At 38.5% G+C, this 21,658-nt stretch overlaps 1 protein-coding gene across 1 annotated transcript in view; it reads left to right on the top strand.

Annotated features, from left to right (window-relative positions):
* SMARCA1 (SNF2 related chromatin remodeling ATPase 1) overlaps window positions 1-21,013 on the top strand; it is a 69,879-nt gene extending 48,866 nt beyond the window's left edge. The window contains exons 19-24 of the mRNA XM_048863274.2: window positions 2,931-3,053; window positions 6,418-6,550; window positions 8,348-8,466; window positions 8,827-9,039; window positions 19,397-19,507; window positions 20,307-21,013. Coding sequence (XP_048719231.1) covers window positions 2,931-3,053; window positions 6,418-6,550; window positions 8,348-8,466; window positions 8,827-9,039; window positions 19,397-19,507; window positions 20,307-20,378 — 771 coding nt within the window. The 3' untranslated portion in view covers window positions 20,379-21,013. The remainder of the gene's footprint in view (window positions 1-2,930; window positions 3,054-6,417; window positions 6,551-8,347; window positions 8,467-8,826; window positions 9,040-19,396; window positions 19,508-20,306) is intronic.
* The last annotated feature ends 645 nt before the right edge of the window (window positions 21,014-21,658 follow it).

Raw genomic sequence — 21,658 nt, forward strand, 5'->3', positions numbered from 1 at the left:
GCAAGAAATGTCTTGCTGACTTCAGCTGGTTATTGTCTTACCATATGCCCAGAAGTATGAGGATGATACAGTTTGTAATTTTGTCATAGCTTGTGCAACTGTTTCTGTTATATGTAAGTGCAATCACATTTTGACTCTTACAATGCTATAGTTGAATAATGTCCTATAGAAGTGGCTTTTACATATTTATGAATTTTGTGTAATTAAAAAAAAATTTGCCTTTGTCCATTCAACTTGATTGCCTTTAATTTCATAGTTCTACTTTGAATTATAGGAGAGGTCAGAAAGGAGTGGCCCATTTGCTTAGTATGCCATTCTTAATTTAAGACATCTTTATCATATCTCCCCTTAAGTTTTCTTTCAATTTCTTATTCCTTTGTTCTTTTGATATAATAAACTCTGATGTGGGAATTCAGTGGGCAGAATTATTAATTTCCTTATGGGCTTTTCTGTGATGCTCAGTACTACAGTGTTTGAGTGCTTCACGGATATTCAAGCATTTACCTCTGTGACACCTTGCCTTGTATCACATAGGAACTCTGTGGTAAAAGCAGGGATAGAATCCAGTTCTCCAGGGCAGCATTCAATTTCCTTAGCCATGAGACTGTCCTTTCTCTCCCTGTGATATTCTCTCTCTGCCACTACACAGCCTCCATCTTCTACAACCAAACTTGTCGCAGCCCAGAGCTGCAATTGTAGGGAAAGCCCTGCTTAGCCATGAGCTGGGGCATGCCCAGGGTAAATGGAATCTTTGGGAAATTCAGCTACTAAAATCTACAAATGAGCATGTGCAAATTGCAGTTTTTCAAAGCCTTATAATTTTGGCCAGGTTTTCATGGGGACAGCAAAAAAGCACATCATTGACACATTGTTTTATTGAAGTGTAATGTTAAACCTCACTGGTTTAAAACATTGACACAAAGCCCACTTGACAAACTTCAAGTCCCTGGTCCAGAGTATGTGGACACTAGAGCTTTTCAAAGACAAGGTTACCAGAATTTCACACAACTAAAATGTGGGTGGGTTTTTTTTTTTTTTTTTTTTGTTAGTCTTGTTCTGAAAAACAGCAGTTTTGTTTGAAGTTTCCCCCAAAAATGTAGCCCAGGGCAGCTCCCTGGCATAGAGGATTTGAACATGAATGGTTAAGTTTGGCAAAGTTATAAGCAACAGAAAATAGGGTCTTATAATGGAAGTGTTTGGCAGGCTTAATATGAGGCAGTACTTGCCTTAGCTGACCACTTGATCGGCATTGAGGGATGTCCTTTTGGTGACATAGAGATGGCATAATTGCTCATATGCCACAACCTTCTGCCTAGATGTTAGATCAGAGAAAAGTTCATATTCAATCACAACAAACTGTAGCAGTTATGGTTCAACTTAAAAACAACAAAAGAGAAAATTCTTAGCTAAGGCTTAAATTTAATTCTTTATTTATCCCTTTGTGTCTTGCCATCACAGAATATGTGGTATGCAAGATCACTACTGGGCACTGTTCTTTACAGTTGGAATTTAGCAGTGAGGGAAGGGCCCAGAACAAAGTTCTCTGTGCCCTAGATCTCCAGCAGTACCCTGTGCAGGAAAGACATGGGTAGAGTGGCTGCAGAGGAGATGTGAAAGATCTTCCTTGTGTCAGGAAAGAGATTTTGTGCTGGCTTCAGATGCACTGGGGCACACTGGAGTGTTGCAGTGAGAAGGGAACAAGCCCCTGAGTCCACATGTGTGGATCCAATAGGTGGGAACTTTTTAATAGGTAGGCGGGGTAGTAGATGCTGTTCCACCACATAGGCATGTTTTAAGAACTTCACCTGCATTCATGTGTAACTCCTTTTTGATGGTGATGAGTATGAAGGGAAGAAACTCTTGCTTGCATGGTCAACACTCACATTCAAATCAGATTTCAAATCTGATGTGCTTCAGAATGTAATACACAGTACAGAGGTCAAAATACAAAACTTGCTGCAGTCTGGGCAGGGACATAAAGAGATACCTGCCTTGCTCTACCTAATGCTGTAATCTTCTGTCTTTAAATCAGCAAAACTTCTTTTTGTAAATAGGGTGCCGTATACATTTATATTGCGTATACCTCTGTTCTACACAGTGGGGCAGACATGCAGCTGGTTAACGTTGTCATAGTTCCACTGACTTGAACGGAAGTGTGACAATTTACACCAGCTAAGAGCTGTGCCTTTCCTTGTTTGTAGTTCATGCCCAAGATGTGCTTGACACAGGACCTGGCACTGTGCAAAGCAGACCTAATATTTTCCAGGATTAGGACTTCGTGTGTGAGAGGGATGAGCGATAACATTTTTTTTAAACACTTGTCTCTTAGGCAACAATAGGGGAAAAAATAAGGTTTAAATTGTTCTATTCACAGTGGAAAGATAATAGTTATAAAAGTCATTGTCTGCTTTAGTTCCTAATCACTGGAGAAATATATCTTTATCATTTTTATGGGATCTAACAGCACTTATCATAGAGAGGAATTGCTTCACCCTTAAGGAACTTAATTAACTGAGATCCTTTGGTTGCTTACCAGTGAGGTTTAACATTACACTTCAATAAAACAAGAGCCTGGAAGCCAAGAAAAAGCAAATGTCGATGAATGACTTATGGTTTGATATATACACCTTGCCTGAAAGGATATTATTTTCAACCTCAACATTTCTGTAAACTGTAAATCCAGCTGAAAAAAAAAAAAATGTTCCAGTAGCTATGTGGCATGTTTTAAATTTTTTTTCTACCAGTATATCAAGGTGTCAGAAACATTTCCTTTTGTAACAAATGCTCAATGGTGAGGACTGCATCAATCCTGTCAAACTTAACTTGTGTTTATAGAGTAAATTGTAAAGTGAGATTGATATGAGTATGCACAGTACCCTTAATAACACTGTTCTTTTACTCCTTGCTCATCCTTTTATTGATGATCTTAGGTCCCTAGGAATCCTGACCTCCCAAATGCAGCTCAGGTACAAAAAGAAGAACAAAAGAAGATTGATGACTCTGCACCTCATACTCCAGAAGAAAGTGAAGAAAAAGAAAAGCTGCTCACACAAGTAAAATGATAAAAGTAGCTGAAGTATTTAGTGCACAGCGTTTCATCAAAAGATGACTATTAAAATATACATGGAAGACTGCAGTGTGTTTATAAAAATGGCAGTTCACATTTTTCATTCAGTATTGTATACAGTAAAACAAAACTATTAAAAGGTTATGAAATTAAAAAAACAACACCACATGCACAAAATGTTTAGGTGTAGTGAAAAATATCCCTCCAGTCTAAATGCAGCGATGCTTTAAACTAAAGACATTTAAATGGTGCTTTGCTTTATCCAGCCATCTTGGCAGTTGTATTTGACTAGAAACTCATCAAGTGTGGGAGAGGGAAAGGAGACTAAAGACTCAAGAAAGAAAACCAAATCCACAGAATAGAGAAGGAGAGAGAGGCTAGGAGAAACAGGGTAAAGAGTGAGAAGAAAGAGTCCAAACTGATCATCCAATTAAGCAATGTAATGACATTTTTAGCACGTTTTATATTTCTTTTAAACAAGTAATACACTTCCAAAGTGTGTGTAATGTATATCTGTAATTCCAACTTGGGTTTCTGATAGTATAAATAAAATCAGAATCCTTTAATATTGTAGCTTTACCATACATCAGCTTTTGTGTCCCTATCGGGGGCCAAATCTGCCTTACTCAGTGCCTCTTTTTCCCTTACTGAAGCAAAGGTGTCATTAAAATGTGTTTAGTTTTGCTTGATTAAATACCAGGAAAGTGTTTCAGGAATTCAATGCGCAGGTTTCTAGCTTTTAATCTGTTTGGTGTATGTATGCAGTAGTGATGCCATGAATTAATATCTGAGTTGCAGCACAATCTACAATGTCTTTAGATACTTTCTAATTTCTGCACAGGACTAAATACCATGGGATTTTTATGTGACCTCTCTTAGAATCAGGGAGATGCCTGTGTTTTGGAAAAGATGGCCTTGGTTCTCTTCCCTAAGATTTCTTGATGTAGTCCTATATTAAGGTCAGAAGGGACCATTCTGGTGGTCTAGTTGACTTCGTACATAACACAAGCTATAGGACTTCCATGAATTAATTACTGTTTAAAGCCCAGTAGCTGAGCTTGAATTAGAGCATATTTTATAGTAAAGCATCCAATCTTAATTTTAAAATGTTCAGTGATGGAGAATCCACCACAACCCTTGGAAGTTGTTCCAATGGTTAATTACCCTCACTATTAAAAAAAATATATATAAAAAATAAAATAAAAATAAAAAAATTGCACTTTATTTCTAGTCTGCATTTGTCTAGCCATTGAATCTTGTTATACCTTTGTCTGCTAGATTGAAGAGCTGTTGATTGAATTTCTGTTTCCCCCGTTATGTATTTACTACTTACAACGTCAAATGTGTGTGGAGGGGCTGTGTTTGAGTTAGAGGCTCTAGCTGTCGTCTCCCATGGTTATTCCATTCTCAAATTTAATTTGCCTGTGATACCTTATGTATTAAATTAAGGCCATCCTGGTTGCCTGATTCACGTCAGTGCTGTTGATGAAATCAGTGGAACTGTTTGTGTGAGTAAAAGAAGCTGGATTTGGCCCATAGACAATAACTTATGTTACTCTCTTCAGTTTTTGTTTTTATTATTTTATTTATTTATTTTACAATATATTTTTTTTCATTACATTTATGGTAGGAAGTGTAACATTCTTTTAAAAAGTATATAATAGACCAAGATTAGTTATTAACATATTTGAACCATGCTGTTATACAGATACTATGATATATACCATCTCTGAAAATACTGTACTCTGATCTTTGATCACAATCCCACAAACTGTGAGGTGTATTTTCCCCAAGTTTTTTGGGTCCTCAGGTCTCAATGGATTCTCCTATCCAACTGCCATTCTCTTAAATATCTGAAAGTGGTACCACAACTTATATAGCGGATGCATTCCCAGTCTTGCGGGTTTCCAGTATGTTTCTACCCTACCCACTCTTACCAAAGATATTTTTTAAAAAGTCACACAGGACAGGCAAATGTTATCACATGGCAAGAATAAGACATGATCTAAAATCTCATTCATCTTGACCAAATGTCAGTGGATAGGTTTGGCTTCTGCAGGTGCCTGACACTGTCATTGGATGAGACCAATTCCCTAATATCTGAATGCTGGTCTTGATGATTTGACATATTAACAATAAATTATTGAAGAGGAGAGCTTGACTGAAAGAGTAGTAGTTTTATAATCTAGAAACCTTTCCTCTGTAGAGAAATGGACATATTGTACCAAAAGTGCTGCAGTCTAATGGACAGAGAAACAATGCTGCTTTAGTTGTTTGCAGTGTGTAGATGTGTGGTCCCAGGATATTAGAGAGACAAGGTGGGAAAGGTAATATCTTTTATTATTTATCTTTTACCTTTTTTAGAAAAGATTTGCAAGGCTACAGTTTTTTGTTTACTACTCACAACTTCATCAGGTACAGCAGGGTAAAAACTTATGCCTCTGCTGATGTAGTCATCAGTACTAGCTTCACTGATTAAAAAAGAATCCTGTATTGTGATCATAGGATTGTTTTTATACAGATCCATTAAGTTGTAGGCTGAGCCTGTTCACTTGGAGAATCCACAATTTATTTATTTATTTTTATTTTTTCTTCTGAATGGTATTTCTCTGGTTAAACAAGTGCAGTGCAGTACAAACCACCCTTCAGACTTGTGGGGTTTTTTTTGCTTATTCTTGGTTCTTTTTGTTGCCCCTGTCCTAAAACCAATGCATCATCTTTGATGATGATCTTGTGCACTGTATCTCATTTAGCTGTTTTTGTAGTTTTGGTTCCATTTCTACAATGCATAACTGGCTTGCTGTTTGGAAACTCTCAATAACACTGTCATTTGATTGCATCGTGTCAGAACAGAGATCTTTTCTTGGTACAGTTCTGCTTCCATCCAGATGTATCTTATTTATAGTTTGTAAGTATTCTAAATAAGTGCTATTGCATTTGGGGTTTGGTTGGTTAGGTGACTTTCAAGGGCACCAGGACTGGTGCTCCCCAAACTCCAGTCATTTTATTTGTTGCTCGTGCCTGTTGAAGTATGAGCTAAATGAAAATCCATTAGGATGTGGATTGAGCTTGTTTCTTTGGAGAAATACCATTTTCAGGTAAGAAAAAAATTTGTTCTTACTGATGCATGAGGGGTTATGCACAAAAACTCACTAGAGATCTTTGACTGAGTAATAAACTCTGGATAATAGAAGTTTATGGAAATCCTGAAAGACCATTAACCACTGTAATTATGTGGCACCGTACTGAAGCATTAACAATTGGAGAAAATGGTACATTCTAAGAGAAAAGTTCTAGCAAAATATTTCCACCTGTACCTGATAGTGACGTCTTTATCTCTCTGCTTGCAGGGTTTTACAAACTGGAACAAAAGAGACTTTAATCAGTTTATTAAAGCTAATGAGAAATATGGACGTGATGATATAGATAATATTGCCCGTGAGGTGGAAGGAAAGTCACCAGAGGAAGTCATAGAGTATTCAGGTTTGTTTAAATTCAAGTATATCTTTTCACAATCATATCTATATAACCATTCTGTTTTGTCATATGACTTTTGGAATTACAAGGTTCGGAGCTTGGAAGAATGTGAAAGGTTAAAAGAATGTGTTCCCTCTAAGAAAACGTGAAGTCCTGGGGCAGATTATGCTGTGAAAGCACCTTTATGTATTCTTATTCTGCACTAGCTGATTTTTAGATCATGACTTGCTTCATCTAAATTTGACAGTGTCATTGTACAAGGGGCTGACTTGTTTATTTTTCAATGTGGGACTCCCGTTTTCTTGGCAGTGATTACAGAGCTGACATTGCCTACTGTTGGTATATGGACATAATAGACAGCCGAATACAAAGGCTGTAAACAAATGCTGTTCTGTTGAAGCAAATTAAATTGTGCCCATTTACTTCAAGGTTGAATTTGGCCCACAGGACATTTTCAACACTGATGTAAGCAAAGTAGGTGCACATGTCAGAACTGGATGAAACAAACCAAAAAGAACAGATTATTTAATATTACTCAACCCATACAATACACACGAATAAAACCAAACTATCATGCAAATATTTAAAGAGCAAAAACACCCGTATTATGAAACCTCAAAATAATCTGAGGGCCAGATCCATCCCTCGTGTAAGTCTTTTGAAGTCACTGGGTTACACCAGGGATGAATTTAACACACACAGTTTCACATCTCAGTCCAGTCCAATACTAATACAGATGGATCTGATTTCTTTTTTATTCTATTCTGGGATTTTTGCTGGTTTTACATCCTGATCCTGCGAAGAAACATGCTTTATTTTGTGTAAAGTTAAGCACATGCACAATTCTTTGCAGGATTGGGGCCGTAACTTGGAGTAGCTTTCTGGACTTGTATATAGTAGCCATTAATAACAATAAATATTTGTGGTATTAACATCAGAACGTGAGTGAATATGCAGTAGAAATAAGTAAACTGAGCGCTTTGAGGAAAATGCAGGTCAACAGCTCTGTGAAATTTTTCCTCAAAATGTCAATATCACATAAATTGATGTACGAAACCAGGCCCTCAGCTTGTGGCGAAGTACACAATAGTTTTTGACTTTATTTCCTTGAGCTTCCCTCCATTCGATTTCACCAGGCAGCCTCTCCTAACATCTTACATTTGAGTGTTCTTCCTGTAGTCAAAGAAGGCTGGACTCAAGTCTCTCCAGAACTTATTTAAATTTTTTGGGGTTGGCGGATGTCACTTAGTTCAGTGCTACTCAAAGTGGTGGTCCGTGGACCATCGGCTGCCGGTCTGCGCGTACATTGGGAAAAAAAAATGCTGGTCCCCCACATCAGATAGCGTGAGAAGCACTGACTTAGAGGATTCCAAGAATGAGTTCATATGAGCCTGCTGACCTAAGACAGAGGTCAAGTGAAAGACCAAAAATTGGTTCCTTCACATGGCGGACTGTTGCACTGACACTAGACTTGTCTCCACTATTATTGATGTAATATGTACTCCCTTACATATACAAAGTTGTGCAGGATTTTATCCATACAGACCTCATTAAAGTAAATAAACTGAAGTCAGTATAATTTTGAGTTATTTGTAGCTCACCTCTAAAGATACTGATAAACATGAATGTGTCTGAATTTGTTTTTCATATAGCCTAGTGAAATAGTGTTTGGTAAATCTTCAAATATCAAGGAACAGAAAATCTGCATTCTTTAATATTACACTGTTTTGCTACAGAATTCTTCATCCAAACAAGGACATAATGACAAGATTATTTTACAGATTGAATATTTTGTTCCTTTAGCCGTTTTTTGGGAACGTTGCAATGAACTGCAGGACATTGAGAGGATTATGGCTCAGATTGAACGAGGAGAGGCAAGAATCCAACGAAGGATCAGTATCAAGAAAGCTCTGGATGCCAAAGTAACAGTTGCAAAATTTTGTTCTTTTAATTAGTCTTACCATTAATTTTCTCGTACTAAGTTCTGCCTACCGTTAACATTGGATGAAGTGTCTTTCAATTCCCTTTAGAAAGAAAACACTTGGGTAGCGTTGGTATTTTCCACACCAAAGTTGGCTAGTTTTCAGTGGGAGAGGAAGTGATCCCTGTGTATAGTTTGAATAGTGGTTAAAATTTATAAATGCTTTTGGTTGAAAAGCAGAATGAAAATATAAAATATTGTTTGTCATAAACAACTCATACTGCTTGTAACAATTAAGTGGTAAAGCCTTAATTTAGTGTTGTACATCCACCAATAAGTCTTATTTTTGTTTTGCATTCAGATTGCAAGGTATAAAGCCCCTTTTCATCAGCTGCGTATTCAGTATGGAACGAACAAAGGCAAAAACTACACAGAAGAAGAAGATAGATTCTTGATATGCATGTTACACAAGATGGGCTTTGACAAAGAAAATGTCTATGAAGAACTAAGGCAGTGTGTGCGCAATGCTCCCCAGTTCAGATTTGACTGGTTTATCAAATCTAGAACTGCTATGGTATGTACAAGCATCAATTACATGAAGCTTAGATTTTGTAGATAATGTTTTATGTTTCTTTAAGCAGAATTATGTGGAATTTGGATCTGTACCAGAACACTGGAGTGTAGGAAACAATTAGGTATGAGAATGGTCATTTTGGTCTATGTTCTCATCACCAGTTCCTAGCATAAGATGTGGTGGCCTTTTTCTCAGCACAGCTAAACAGTGCTTTACAATGAAATTGAAACAAACAGATTACAAAACCTGGCAAGTCTGAGTCTCATGTCAGCCAAAGAGCTTAATGCAAAGATAGACTGCCCTTACAAATCTGTTGTTTGCTCACTCCACACTAAAAATAAATAATCCAAACTGTGTGTCTGTAACTGGTCTTAAATTGAATCACTTTTCAGATTTAGCTGACAGGCTATCAAAAGATGAAGACGATTTGATTACACATAAAATAACATTTTATTTTTTTGTTAATAATACTTTATCTCTTGTATTTGTATTTCAGGACTATTATGAAAAGTCTAGTAGCTGAGTGTTTCTACAAAAAAACAGTTATTGTGGCAGGTGACTTAGTGTATGTTATAGTAGGTAAAACGTAAAATTAAAGAAGAATTCTCCTGTATAATGTAGTCATTTTTAAAAAGTCATGACACTTTACCTAGCTCATATTACAGTAGACTAGTTTGTGAACAGTTGGATCATAAATAAAACACAGTACCAATTTGACTAAGATATCGGTCAAATTAATACCCTGCATTTCAGCTGCATTCTTTCTTCAGTCTGGATAATATAGCCATTCTAACTGAATTTAATTGGTTTGTTTATTTATTTATAAAATACCCATCCAAGACTTTGAACATGGCCTCCCAAAAATGAGCAGCACGTTTCAGTAGGAAAAAGGCCATAAATGCCTCCTGTCTACTCCCCCAGCTGCTTATAACAGCAAAGATGGTCTGGTTGACATATCAACTAGCAGCACATTTCCTATCCATGTATTCCCCATCCCCTCAACCATCCCCCTTGCCCCTTGATTACCTTCCAAATCTGCCCTTATTAACTAGTAGAAGATACCATTTTTACTAACTTAAATTTCCTTTTCAGGTAGTGTTGGATTTTAAAACTATAAACATACAGGGTCACATCTATGGTATCTAATTTATTCAGCTAAGTTATTTCTAAGTGCTTGTTAATCTCCTGTGAGTAAATTTTATGAGGGTAAAGCATGAGGCCAGAACTTCACAGGTTTTATTATTATAGTTGTTGTTCTTCTCCTCAAGGGGATAGGAGTAAGTGGCCACACAAGGGGGTGGAAATGTGGTGAGTGGTATCTGTTAGAAATTGAGGGACCCAAAATGTAGTGAATATTTTGGTTTAAGTAGTCTTTTTCAAACTCAAAATTATTTATTAAACTGATTATTCTACTATTATAATACTTACAGGCTATAAAGGAGTAGTAACAATACATTGTGAACACAGATGAAAATCAGAGATAATGTTTGGGCTGCAAGCCCCCTTCCAGTTACAGACAATTCATAATTTCTAATATTTTTAAACTAAACCTTTTAAGAGGTAATTATTATTTCTAATGTTTATTACTTTCATTTTTCTTAATCTCTCAAAACTCTGTCAGACTCATGATGATATGCTTAGGCTTTCATTAGTGATGTAGTTTCTGTTTGCATATGAAAATCCTGATTTTTGTTGAAGTGTTGTTGTTGTTTGTTTTTATTTTGCATTTTATAGCCAAACTTGTGTAAAATAGGGTAGGCAAGGCAGTTTAATTCTGAAAAGGACTTGTTTATATATCAGTCCAAGAAAAACTTCACTGTATCTTACCAGCCACTAGATGTCTCTTGAATTCCATATAAATAGCCTAATTTTCCTCCATCTTCTCTTTCCTATTCATTTCCTTCAGAAAACAAATATAAATTCTGCTGCATTTCTTTATTCCCAAAGATGGCCTACCCAGGTTAAGATCACAAACAGAGTGAGAGCTTCTGTAAAACAATAGTTTTTCTTAACTGCACAAAGACTTATTTAAGTGTACAGGATTAGTAATTATTATCTTCCTCTTCATTTTATTTGTGTTCGTGCTTCAGGAATGGACAATACTATGACCTACTGAATCATAGTTATTCTCACCAAGCCATAATTTGTGCCTGTTCTCTGAATCTCTTTTTCTGCATTTCTCCAGAGGAAGAGCTCTCTGCCAGTCCAAGACCTTTGGACTGACAGAGTGCCTGTTTTCTGTAAATATTGGCGATAGTCCAGACTTATCCACACACTTTCTGGCTTGACTATGCCCTTTTACTCTCATGATAGATTCTCTATCTTCAGTGGTGCAAACGGTGATGGTTCAGTGCTCCTCCTTTCTCTGTTGCAATCCTAGTTTTTGTAGCTATGACAAGAACGAATAAAATTCTTTCCGCTTTCCAACCTGGACAAGAAGTATCAAACGACCTTGAAAGAAATGAGCAACGGGCAGTAGATCCTTTCCATCAAGACTTGACTCCCTGTAATAAAAATATATGGATTATTCCATATTAGAGCGCTTGAGGTTGAAGACAAAATTCATGATGGATATTCTATTTTCTAGTAGAAGCATCTAATATCCCAGCAGAAGCTTATTTGCATGGACCAATCAGATTCTCCCATCAGCAATTTCTAAGGCCACAGCTACACTACAAACTTTTGTCAATGCAAGTTACATTGGCGTAAAGCTGTTGCAGTTAGTATAACTCTTTTGCACCTGCATACTTGACGCCTTGTGTTGGCACTGCCTATACTCACCAGGAGTGCTATATTGATGTGCAGTGCACCGTGAGTAAGTATCCCAGTATTCAACGCGCCATCCTCCAGCACACTGTTTTTTGCGAAGTTTTGGCAACATATGGTGGGGGAGAAATGAGTCACACAGGGGGTAACTGGGAGCAAGGGGTTAACTTCCACGAGTGCAACTGTGTCCATCCCATAATGTCATCTATATCCCATAATTTTCATGCCTTTAAAAAAAAATTCCGAATGGCCTTCTTCGCTGTCAGAAACGTGGAGCCTGCACAGCTTGGCACTATTGTCATAAGCATTGCAAACACAGGACGCACGATCCTCCAGTATTTGAAAAGGCATAAGAAGAAGTGAATCAGTGGGGAACATGAGGATTTCTTGGAGGACAGATTACTGTGGGACACAGTGAGAGTCAGTTCAAGGTTGGTTGGTGGAATTCACTGGGCAGCTGCAGATGGAGTGCTGCTCCTGGGCATGAGAAAGGAGCGCTGACTGGTGGAATCGGATTGTGATGTAGGCTTGGGATGATGATCAGTGTCTGCAGAACTTTCAGATGCGGAAGGCTACATTCCTGGATCTATCTGTCTGAGCTCACCACATCCGTCCAGTGCAGCGACACCAAGATGAGAGCTGCACTGACAGTGGAGAAGCCAGTGACGATTGCACAGTGGAAACTTGCAACACCAGATTGCCACCGGTCAGTGGGAAATCAGTTTGGAGTTGGATATTCCATTGCTGGAACCATTGCCATGCAAGTGTGTCTTCTGCTGTGCAGGACTGTGACTCAGCAATGTGCAGGACATAGTGGATGGATTTGCTGTAGTGGGGATCCTGAATTGTGGTGGAGCAATAGATGGCATACATATCCCTATTTTGGCATCAGACAACCTTGCCACGTAGTGCATCAACAGAAAGGGCTACTTTTCTATGGTTATGCAGGCGTTGGAACACTGGGGACGCTTCACCGACATCGGTGTTGGCTGGTCAGGGACACTCTCATCTTTAAGAACAGAGAAATGTTCAGTAAGCTACAAGCAGAGACTTTCTTTCATGACTGATGAATTAATATTGGTGATGTTGAAGTGAACCTGGGGGACCCTTTGCTCCCCTGGCTCATGAAGCTGTACACCAGACATCTAAACAGCACCAAGGAAAGATTCAGCTTCCCTCTCACCAGAGGCAGAATCAGAGTTAAATGTGCTTCTTGGTAGATTGAAGGGATGCTGGTGGTGTTTACTCACAAGACTGGATCTCAGTGGGAGGAAAAAATCCCAATAGTTGTAGCTGCCTGTTAAAATATCCCAGAAGCAAAGGGGGAAAAGCTGCTGCTGGAGTGGAGATGGAGTGGCTGTCTACTGAGTTTGAAAAGCCAGACACAAGGGCTATTAGAAGCACTAACACAGAGCTATCTGTCTCAGGTAGGCTTTGAAAGAGCACTTTAACAGTGAGCCACAGTAATGTATTCTGATGGACTGTGCTCTACCTGGCCCAGCTATTTTGGGGCCTGTTAGGAATTTGTGTGGTGCTGTGTATGAATATAACACTGTCAATGCACCTATTAATTTTATGTGTTTGCTACACACTTATGATTATTACAATGTCACTGATCCTATGAGTTGTCACGCTATATATTAAGGAGTCAGTGGGTGCTTTCAAAACTGCTAGGCATCCTGTAGCATATGTTGTGAATTCATAAAGATGAATTATTTTCCAAATAATAGACTTTTATTCAGTAACAAAATGAGTGCAAAGAAAAATCTCTGCAGTTTAAAAACTTAATAAACGAAGAGAACAGAACTTAACAAGGGGAAAACTCTTATGTACATTTTACATACACATACAGAACCTGTGGCTTTCACAGGTCAGTGTATTACTTTTGGGGGAATTCTGTGCCAAAAACTTTTAAAATTCTGCATATTTTATTTGTCAAAATAACACAATATAATCACACCAGTTTCAATTATTTTGGTAATTTTATTTCAAAATACCCTGTCAGCAAGTAGGTCTGTAACAACACATACAACAAAAAAGATTCAGGAAATGTGTTTTGACAGATTCCTTACATCTTAATACAGAAGTTTAAGTAATAATTCATTTAAACTACAGTACAGAAACTTATTCCCGCACCCCTCAGAAGCAGTGCAAAGGCTTGGGGGACTTGGGTAATGGAGGAGCTGAGGGAGAGGGAAGTAATTGCTGGGAAGGAGACTGGATGTGAACTTGGAGGGTTGTTGGGTGGGAAAGGTATGGAACGGGTTTTTTGGTATGGTTTTTGAGTGTGTGGGGCGGGGGGGGAGGAGATGGGGTTGTTAGGGAGCCTCCCCCATGCAGATCCTGCCTGACCCCTAGCATCTCCCATTCAGTCAGGCACATCTGCCCCTGTCCCCATGTGTCCCTGCACCACCCTGTCTTCATGTGGCTTTGTGCCCCCACTCAGCCACCCTCCTGCCCCCATCCCCATGTGTTCCTGTGCCCCCACTTGGCCACCTGCCTCCAGTAGCTGAGAGGGCAGCAACTTATACCCTCCATTCTGTCCTTCCCACAGAGATGCCTCCACAGGGCCTGTTGGGTAGTCCAAAGATAGCACATAACAAACAACAGGTGGTCAGAAGATTTTTCTTCTGATTGCATGAATTCTGCTGGTTTTTTGACATATCTTTCTAGTCAGATATTTAATTTCCCCCCCTTGTAGCCTTTATAGACGAACAGTTTATATTAAGTAAATGTTTGTGTTTAAGATACCCACAAAGTAGAAGTGATTAAATGGTAACAATTTAATGTTGGCAGCTCCATAGAATGTCACTCTTCATTGTAGTATCAAAGAGGGTAGTAGTCCAAATGAAGTGATTTCTCCTTGGGATTATGAACTTTGCTTTGAAGTATCCCACTTCAGTGCAGTTCTTAGCAGGAGCTTGATTCAGTGTCTGACGTTGAGGTTGTACCGTCTGTTAAAGTCAGGTTCAGGCACACAAATGTGGTAGGCAATTCCTTTGCCTGTTGTCATTCACCTGACCCTGACTTTCATAGAGAAGTTATTCAGACCTTCTGTCACTCAGACTTAGGCAGTCTTAGTGTCTAGGATTTTCAGTGCACAGGAAATGTAATGTGGAGTCTTTAATCTCTGAATAAGTCTCCCAAGTTTATTGATATTTTCTGTGCTTGTTGTATTGAAGCTTTATGACGACTGATAGATATAGAAAGGGGGGTATATTAGTAGTCACCCATCTACTAGAAACATCAGTTCAATAAATAGTACTCAGTCGAAGCATAGTGGCATGCACTGAAAGTGTCAGTCTTTTTAAGTTTCCTGTTGTCTGTACATGTTAAAAGATTATTTAGCTGCCTTTTCTAGGTAGACTGAAGAAACTGCAAAAGAGGCTGTGAAAGAAAAAGTACTAGTGGTCCAAGCCCGTTCCCAAATGCTCATCTTCATGTATTTCCTGCTTGATGATGGAGTTTGTTTAATAAAAGCCATGTGAACAGGTCTGCAGGTACTCCAGTTAGTTCAGCCATATGAGAGCAGTAAAGCAATGTAGTATCCTGGCATACTTTTAAAAATAACTCAAAATACCTACATAGATACTGCATTGCAGAAGGATTCCCAGATTGGTAGATCTGTTTTGTGTACATTATTTCTAAGATGAGGATCCAGTTCTTTTCCCATTTTTCTTACTTTGTATTATTTAAAAATTGTGAATGAACTTAATGCCCTCAAAATGAGGGATTCATCATGCTGGTTTGAGGCAGGCATAGAATGGGCAGGACTGTGCATAATTATCCGTAGCTAATATTCCCACTCCCCAGATATACCATAGCATTGCAATTCTACTCCTGTGCCAGTCATGTAAAATCTAGTGGTTTAGTGATGTGAACATCCAGAGATTTGACTAATAAACTTTCACTCTTGATCTAAGTACAGACTTGAATCCAGGTCCTCAGATTTGAAGGGTTAGTGGACTAATGTACAGTGCCCTGTAGCTCCTTTGCTTTTTCTTAATACTTTTTATCTGTATGTGGTATTGAGTATTGCCATGTTATCTATTTTATTCAGTCTAAGTTATTTAGAAAGTATTTTTGTATTATTTTAATGATAAAATGTTTTGTGATCATTTCCCACTTTAAAATAGTCTTTTACTGGGTTTCATAATGTCATTGGTGGTGGTGCATTTTTTCATTCATATTATAGATTCAGGCTTTAGTCAGATATAAAGCCAAAAAGTCCTTTTTATAAAGACATCTTTTTAGTTCTGTAGTCTCCAAGAGTGTGAATCAATGGAGGCTATATGGATCATAGGGAAATTGACATTATCTGTAGTTGGGAATTGTATGATAGTAGTATCCTCCCACCCTCGTGTCCCTTGAGCGCTGGATTGTTTTCCTATGGTTTAGAATAGTTAGCACAATAATCTTCTGCTTCTTTTCAAGTGTATAAGCCACTGGAGGTAATTTGGCATTGCTGTAATATGAGGACTTGGAGAAAGTACTAGTTTCTGCAAGAGGTAATGAGATTCCTCTCCCCTACTCCACCATATTATTGATAAACAGATGAATAAGAAGAAAATACTCTCTGGTCACAAGCAGTAATTACTTTTGGTGCACACAGGATCCAGTCACTGCTCCTCTGTGAGGAATGAAAGCTGACCAGCAGCACTCTTCTTAGGAGAATCTTTTTGCTTCAGAAGATACCACCAAGTACAGAGAACCTTCCTCCACCAGAAATATAGGAGGGTTGTTACAAATTGCTCTGTCTGAAATGGCCATCTATTGGATACAGAACGCCTTGGAAAGTGCTGGGAGCCAGGACTCTGCCGCCGAGGCTAAAATGGGGGTTTCCCCTCCCTTTTTCATAAATCAGCAGCTTCCCACAAACTTCTGACAGTATCCACAGGAAAAAGGTAAAACCCTCAGTGTTACCACAGATATGCTCAAATGTTGTTGGCCTCTCTTCTGCCATCTGACAGTATCCCTTGTTGCTTTGCATCTGGAGTTGGCAAGCTACCTCAACAAGATCTTCAGTGAAGCAATTTCCTTTGCAGTTGCTATTTGCCTCGGCCCCCTTCTACTCGGCCTAACCACAGAAGTCGATTCCCCTGTAGACACTGGAAGGACAAAAACCACTGTTATTCACCATGGGAAATGCCCTGTTCTTATGTTAAGAAACTTGATGGGCTTCCTTCTCCCTTTCCACGGAGTGGCTGCCTTCAGGAACTCTGTTCTGAACGTTGGGTTATCAGGCTCCCAATCAGGGAGGCAGACTTCCTGGTGATGAGATGAAAAAAACCCAACAGTAAATATTAAAACTAAAAGCAAAGCCAAGCAAGACTCCCAACCTGGAAGACTTTTAGGCTGTGTCAGAAGATCATATATAATTTTTTAAATCTAAGTTTTGTGGGTCTATGTATTACAATAATTACTAATTGGGCTGGGAAGATCTTTGGGAGGCCTGTATTCCAGCACATGCAAACCTCTGATTGGCCCTTACCCCACTTATTCATTGGGGACAGAATGACCTCCCTCACCCCACCTTTATTTTTATTTATTTTTTTTGAGTCATCAAATCGAGACATCAGGCAAATAGATTATTGCTATCTTTAGTATAGAATTTCTCTCTCCTCTGTGAAGCTTAAGAAATGTTTTCACTTTATCTGTCGGATTCTTCCCCGTCCCCCACAAATGCAATAAATGAGAGCATCCAGCTCCTCCGAGAAAGTGTAGACAGGTATTTCTTGTCTATTTTTAGTGCCGAAGCATTCAAGAGGCTTCAGGGCAGTCTTACATCTCAAATGGCTAAACTACTTTTAGAAGAACAAACAATTCCATTTAGAATAGTTTGAGTCTGAGTAGCAGCTATAAAAAAGGGAGCTTTTTTTAGCATCCATAGGTCTTCTAGACACATCTCCATATACCCTGCCTCATATCTTTTTTTGTGTTTGATAGTTCTGATCAACAGCCAATCCATTTTTGCACACAGACCATCCTTTCAGTCTGGCCACAGCTCTGCGAATTTAAAGATTCTAACCAAAGTAGCAGCTACCATTCATAAGGATTCAAGGGGTTCATGATCTGTTATATTTAGATAATTGGCTAGTAAAATCCAAATCTCTGATGAGACTCAATCTGGGCTTTCAGTGTGTGCTCTCTGGGTTTACTGTTGCAGCGTCTCATAAATCTTCACGTGAGTGCTGTAGATCTATCTGGAACTTGTCCATCTGGGAGCCCAGTTCAGTACTGGAGAAGGCTATGTGGATTGTCTACAGAAAGCTTTAGAAAATTTGCAGTAACAATCAGAATGTTCTTTGACATACAGGAGATTAAATCAGATAAATCCTTTAGTTATTTGGCTTAATTGCTCCTTTTGCTAAATTTTGTACATTGGTCCTAGCTTAGTGAATCTTTTGGTTTCAGTGTGAAAATGGAGAGAAAAAGCAAACTTGGCTCTGCAGGAGAACCTAGCTTTCCATTCCCTGGAATGTCAGCAAATCTGTGGTGTGAGTCCTCCTCACTTCCTCAAGGAAGTTTCACTAACAGATCGCAATTTGACCTTTTAACCCCAGTATCTTTTGTATGGGGAACCCCCATGAACCAGATGCCTGCGCAGGACAAGGGGCCAAAAAGAAATAAATACTTTGATCTGTAAAATGGGGATAGTAATACTGTGCTTTGGCTATTTAGACTGTAATCTCTTGCCACAACAGCCCCTTCCTTACTTCACTTAACTAGCTGGCTTCCTGTCTCTTACCATATCACCTCACTTTCAAAAACCTACAAACATAATTTCCTCATTCCTGCATCTTTCAGCTCATGTCATGTTTTTCATCAGTTTGGAACAGTCTCTCGCTTCCTATCTTGGAAGCACCCCATCAAATCTTCCTTCATATCCCTCCTTGGAACCATTTCTGTCGTGAATCCTTCATTCCTTGCTCTTCTTACCAGAAATCTCTTTGCTGTTGTAAATGAAGTCCTGTTTCTTGTCTCCTATTTACCTCCTCTGTTTTAAACTGTAAGTCCTTTAGAGCAGGGGGCACAGAATCATATATATTTATGGCATTACATAAACTTTTTAATAATAATCAATTAGTACTCATGCTCAGATATTCTACCACTGGCTTAAGTCAGTAAATTTTTTTCATTTCATAACCCCTTGTGCTAATGCTCACAGAGCATCATACTGCTGATATGGGAACACATCGCAAGAAACGGCCAAATTCATGTATGTGAGACACATAGGGAGACATTACTTCTTTGGTATCTATAGAAATACTGTTCAAATCACAGCTGTGGCTGGCACGTTTTGCTGTATCAAGATGCTTTTAAATAAAGAATAAAGGGCCAGGTTATCAAAATTGCTCACTCCCATTTAGGCACTTAAATGAAGTGGCCAGATATTCAAGAATGCTCAGGACCCTGCAACTCCCATAATTCTTGATGGGACCTGAGCACTTTGGATAATCTGGTTCATATTGTTGGAATCAAGCACCTTTGAAAATGTCTCAGGATGTTTTGAAATCCCTAGTGACTTTCAGTGTATATAGTGATGCAGTCTCTGCTGCAGAATTTAATGTTTGATTATTACCCTTCTTAGGAATTCCAAAGACGCTGCAATACTCTCATATCATTGATAGAAAAAGAAAATATGGAAATTGAGGAAAAAGAGAGAGCTGAAAAGAAGAAAAAGGGAACAAAAGTTCCAGCGGTAAATTTATCAGCATTTACTTACCTCTTAATGGGGCATGATTCAACATTTATTGATTTGTCTAGTTGAAATGAAGTGCAAAATAAGGTAACTGTAACCTCAGGTTTCTCCAAAACAAAACTGTTAGTTTGCTGAGAAAGAGGTTATGTGGATACCATAGGTGTTCATCTGTGTCTCCCTGGAAGTGTGGGTAATAACTCCTGAAGATCAGAACTTCAAGTCTTTGATTCCCTTTAAAGGGTTTCCATATAGGTAGCATAGAGATACCTGTCTTCTGAGTGCGATGCATTCCTTGAGGAAAATATTCCCCCTCCAGACACCCCAACAAGATGTAAGTGGATAGTATTACATAAACTTTAATGTCACATTGTTATCCAGTCTCTAAAATACTAATTACTGGAGGGAGATATTTAATGAATTAAATAGTTCTTCAGATGAATTAAATAGAACAAGCAAAGCCACATACACAAACCAGGGGCCTAATCCTGCTACCCTTATTCATGATGTGTAATACTGAACCAATAAAACTCTCTGTGGAGTACTGCTCATCGTGAAAAAGTGTGGCCCTTTGTGCTTATTTTAACTTTAACTTTTTCGGGGGGGTTCTCTTTTGCCCTCTGTTGTGCACTATGAATATGAATGGTTGAAATATATGTTGCATAGTAAATTAGAGCCTCTATCTTCGGACTGAGTAGGCATGTCATTCTAGTTTTTAATATATTCACAGTACATTTGACCATATGTGCTCATATTTTTCAACATTTGAAAAACAATAAGCTGTTTGTTTTTATTTCTTTAGTCACAGAAAAGAAAAGCAGATTCAGCAACAGAGAGTTCTGGGAAGAAGGATGCTAAGAAAGTGAAGTCGTAAAGTGGAGAAACTGAATGCTAAATATAAAACTGCCACTTTTTCTTTCTATCTACAAATGTTAATTGCCAGCTTCTGTGTGTTCATGGTACTCTCAGAAAAATCTCATGGTTTAATTTTTGCAAATTTTGTATATTACACAATGCCTTTCTTCACTTAAATAATGTGTAGCTTTATATTTTATGCATTCCAGTACGTTAGTCCTGTGGTTTTCAATCTGTGGTCTGCGGCCCCTTGGGGTCTCCAGACTAAGAGGTCCTTTAAAGGTTGTCATTACCATAGAACAGTGGTTTCAACCTGTGGTCCACGGACTTCGGGGGGGTACGCAGACTATGTCTAAGATTTCCAAAGGGGTCCACACCTCCATTCGAAATTTGTTAGGGGTCCTCAAATGAAAAAAGGTTGAAAATCACTGCTTTAGTGTATCGTATTTTGTGAATTACATGTCTTCAGCAAAATTCACTCAGTCCTTGTTCTTTGAAGCTCGTGCTGAGGTTTTAGCTTTTATATGTTTTATATGCTGCTGCTTTAAAAGAAAACTTAGATTCTATAGCTGTATTGTTGTTTCATACTTTAAATTTATATGGCTGTGGGAAAATAAATTGAATTAAAGTGATTTGAGGAGAAGTATACTCTTACCCTTCTTGTTTTGTGTTGTGTATCCGCTCTACCTGCTCTGTAGTATGTGACCATTAGCATAATAACAGATACTTGTTTCTAGAGTATTAGGATAGGATCAAGAGCTGGAAAAATGATAAAAACTAGCATCTATGCTTGCTGTCAACATTACATTTAAATTGTCTGAAATATTTAGGAGGGAAGACATCGCAGAAAAATATGTGGAAAAAATATTTTTCTGTGTGCTCGGGCCCTGATTCAGCAAGGTACTTAAGAGCACGCATAACTTTAAGCATGTTAGTAATCCCACAGATTCCTGTGGGACTACAAGCATGCTTATGTGCTTTGCTGGATCAGGGTCTATTGCAGTAATTCTTTTCTACTCAGCTGTACTGGTTACTACATTACAGACTTGGTCAGGAATGAAGTAATTCAGCTGCATGTTGGTGGGCTGGTTCACTGTCCAGCTGCAGAATCAAGCTGAAAAACCCTGTTTATGATATAAAACAGTTGCTTGCACCCTCTATCCTAGTTACACATCAGGCACTAGGAAACAATAGTGGTTAAGCTCCTTTTCAGCGTTTCCATTTGGATGAATGGGCAAGAGTCCTGAACACACTTTCTGTGGGGTATATGCCTGGCCTTTTTCAAGATGGCTCACAGTC

This window comes from Caretta caretta, chromosome 9, assembly GCF_965140235.1.
Source record: "Caretta caretta isolate rCarCar2 chromosome 9, rCarCar1.hap1, whole genome shotgun sequence".
Classification (NCBI taxonomy): Eukaryota; Metazoa; Chordata; order Testudines; family Cheloniidae; genus Caretta; species Caretta caretta.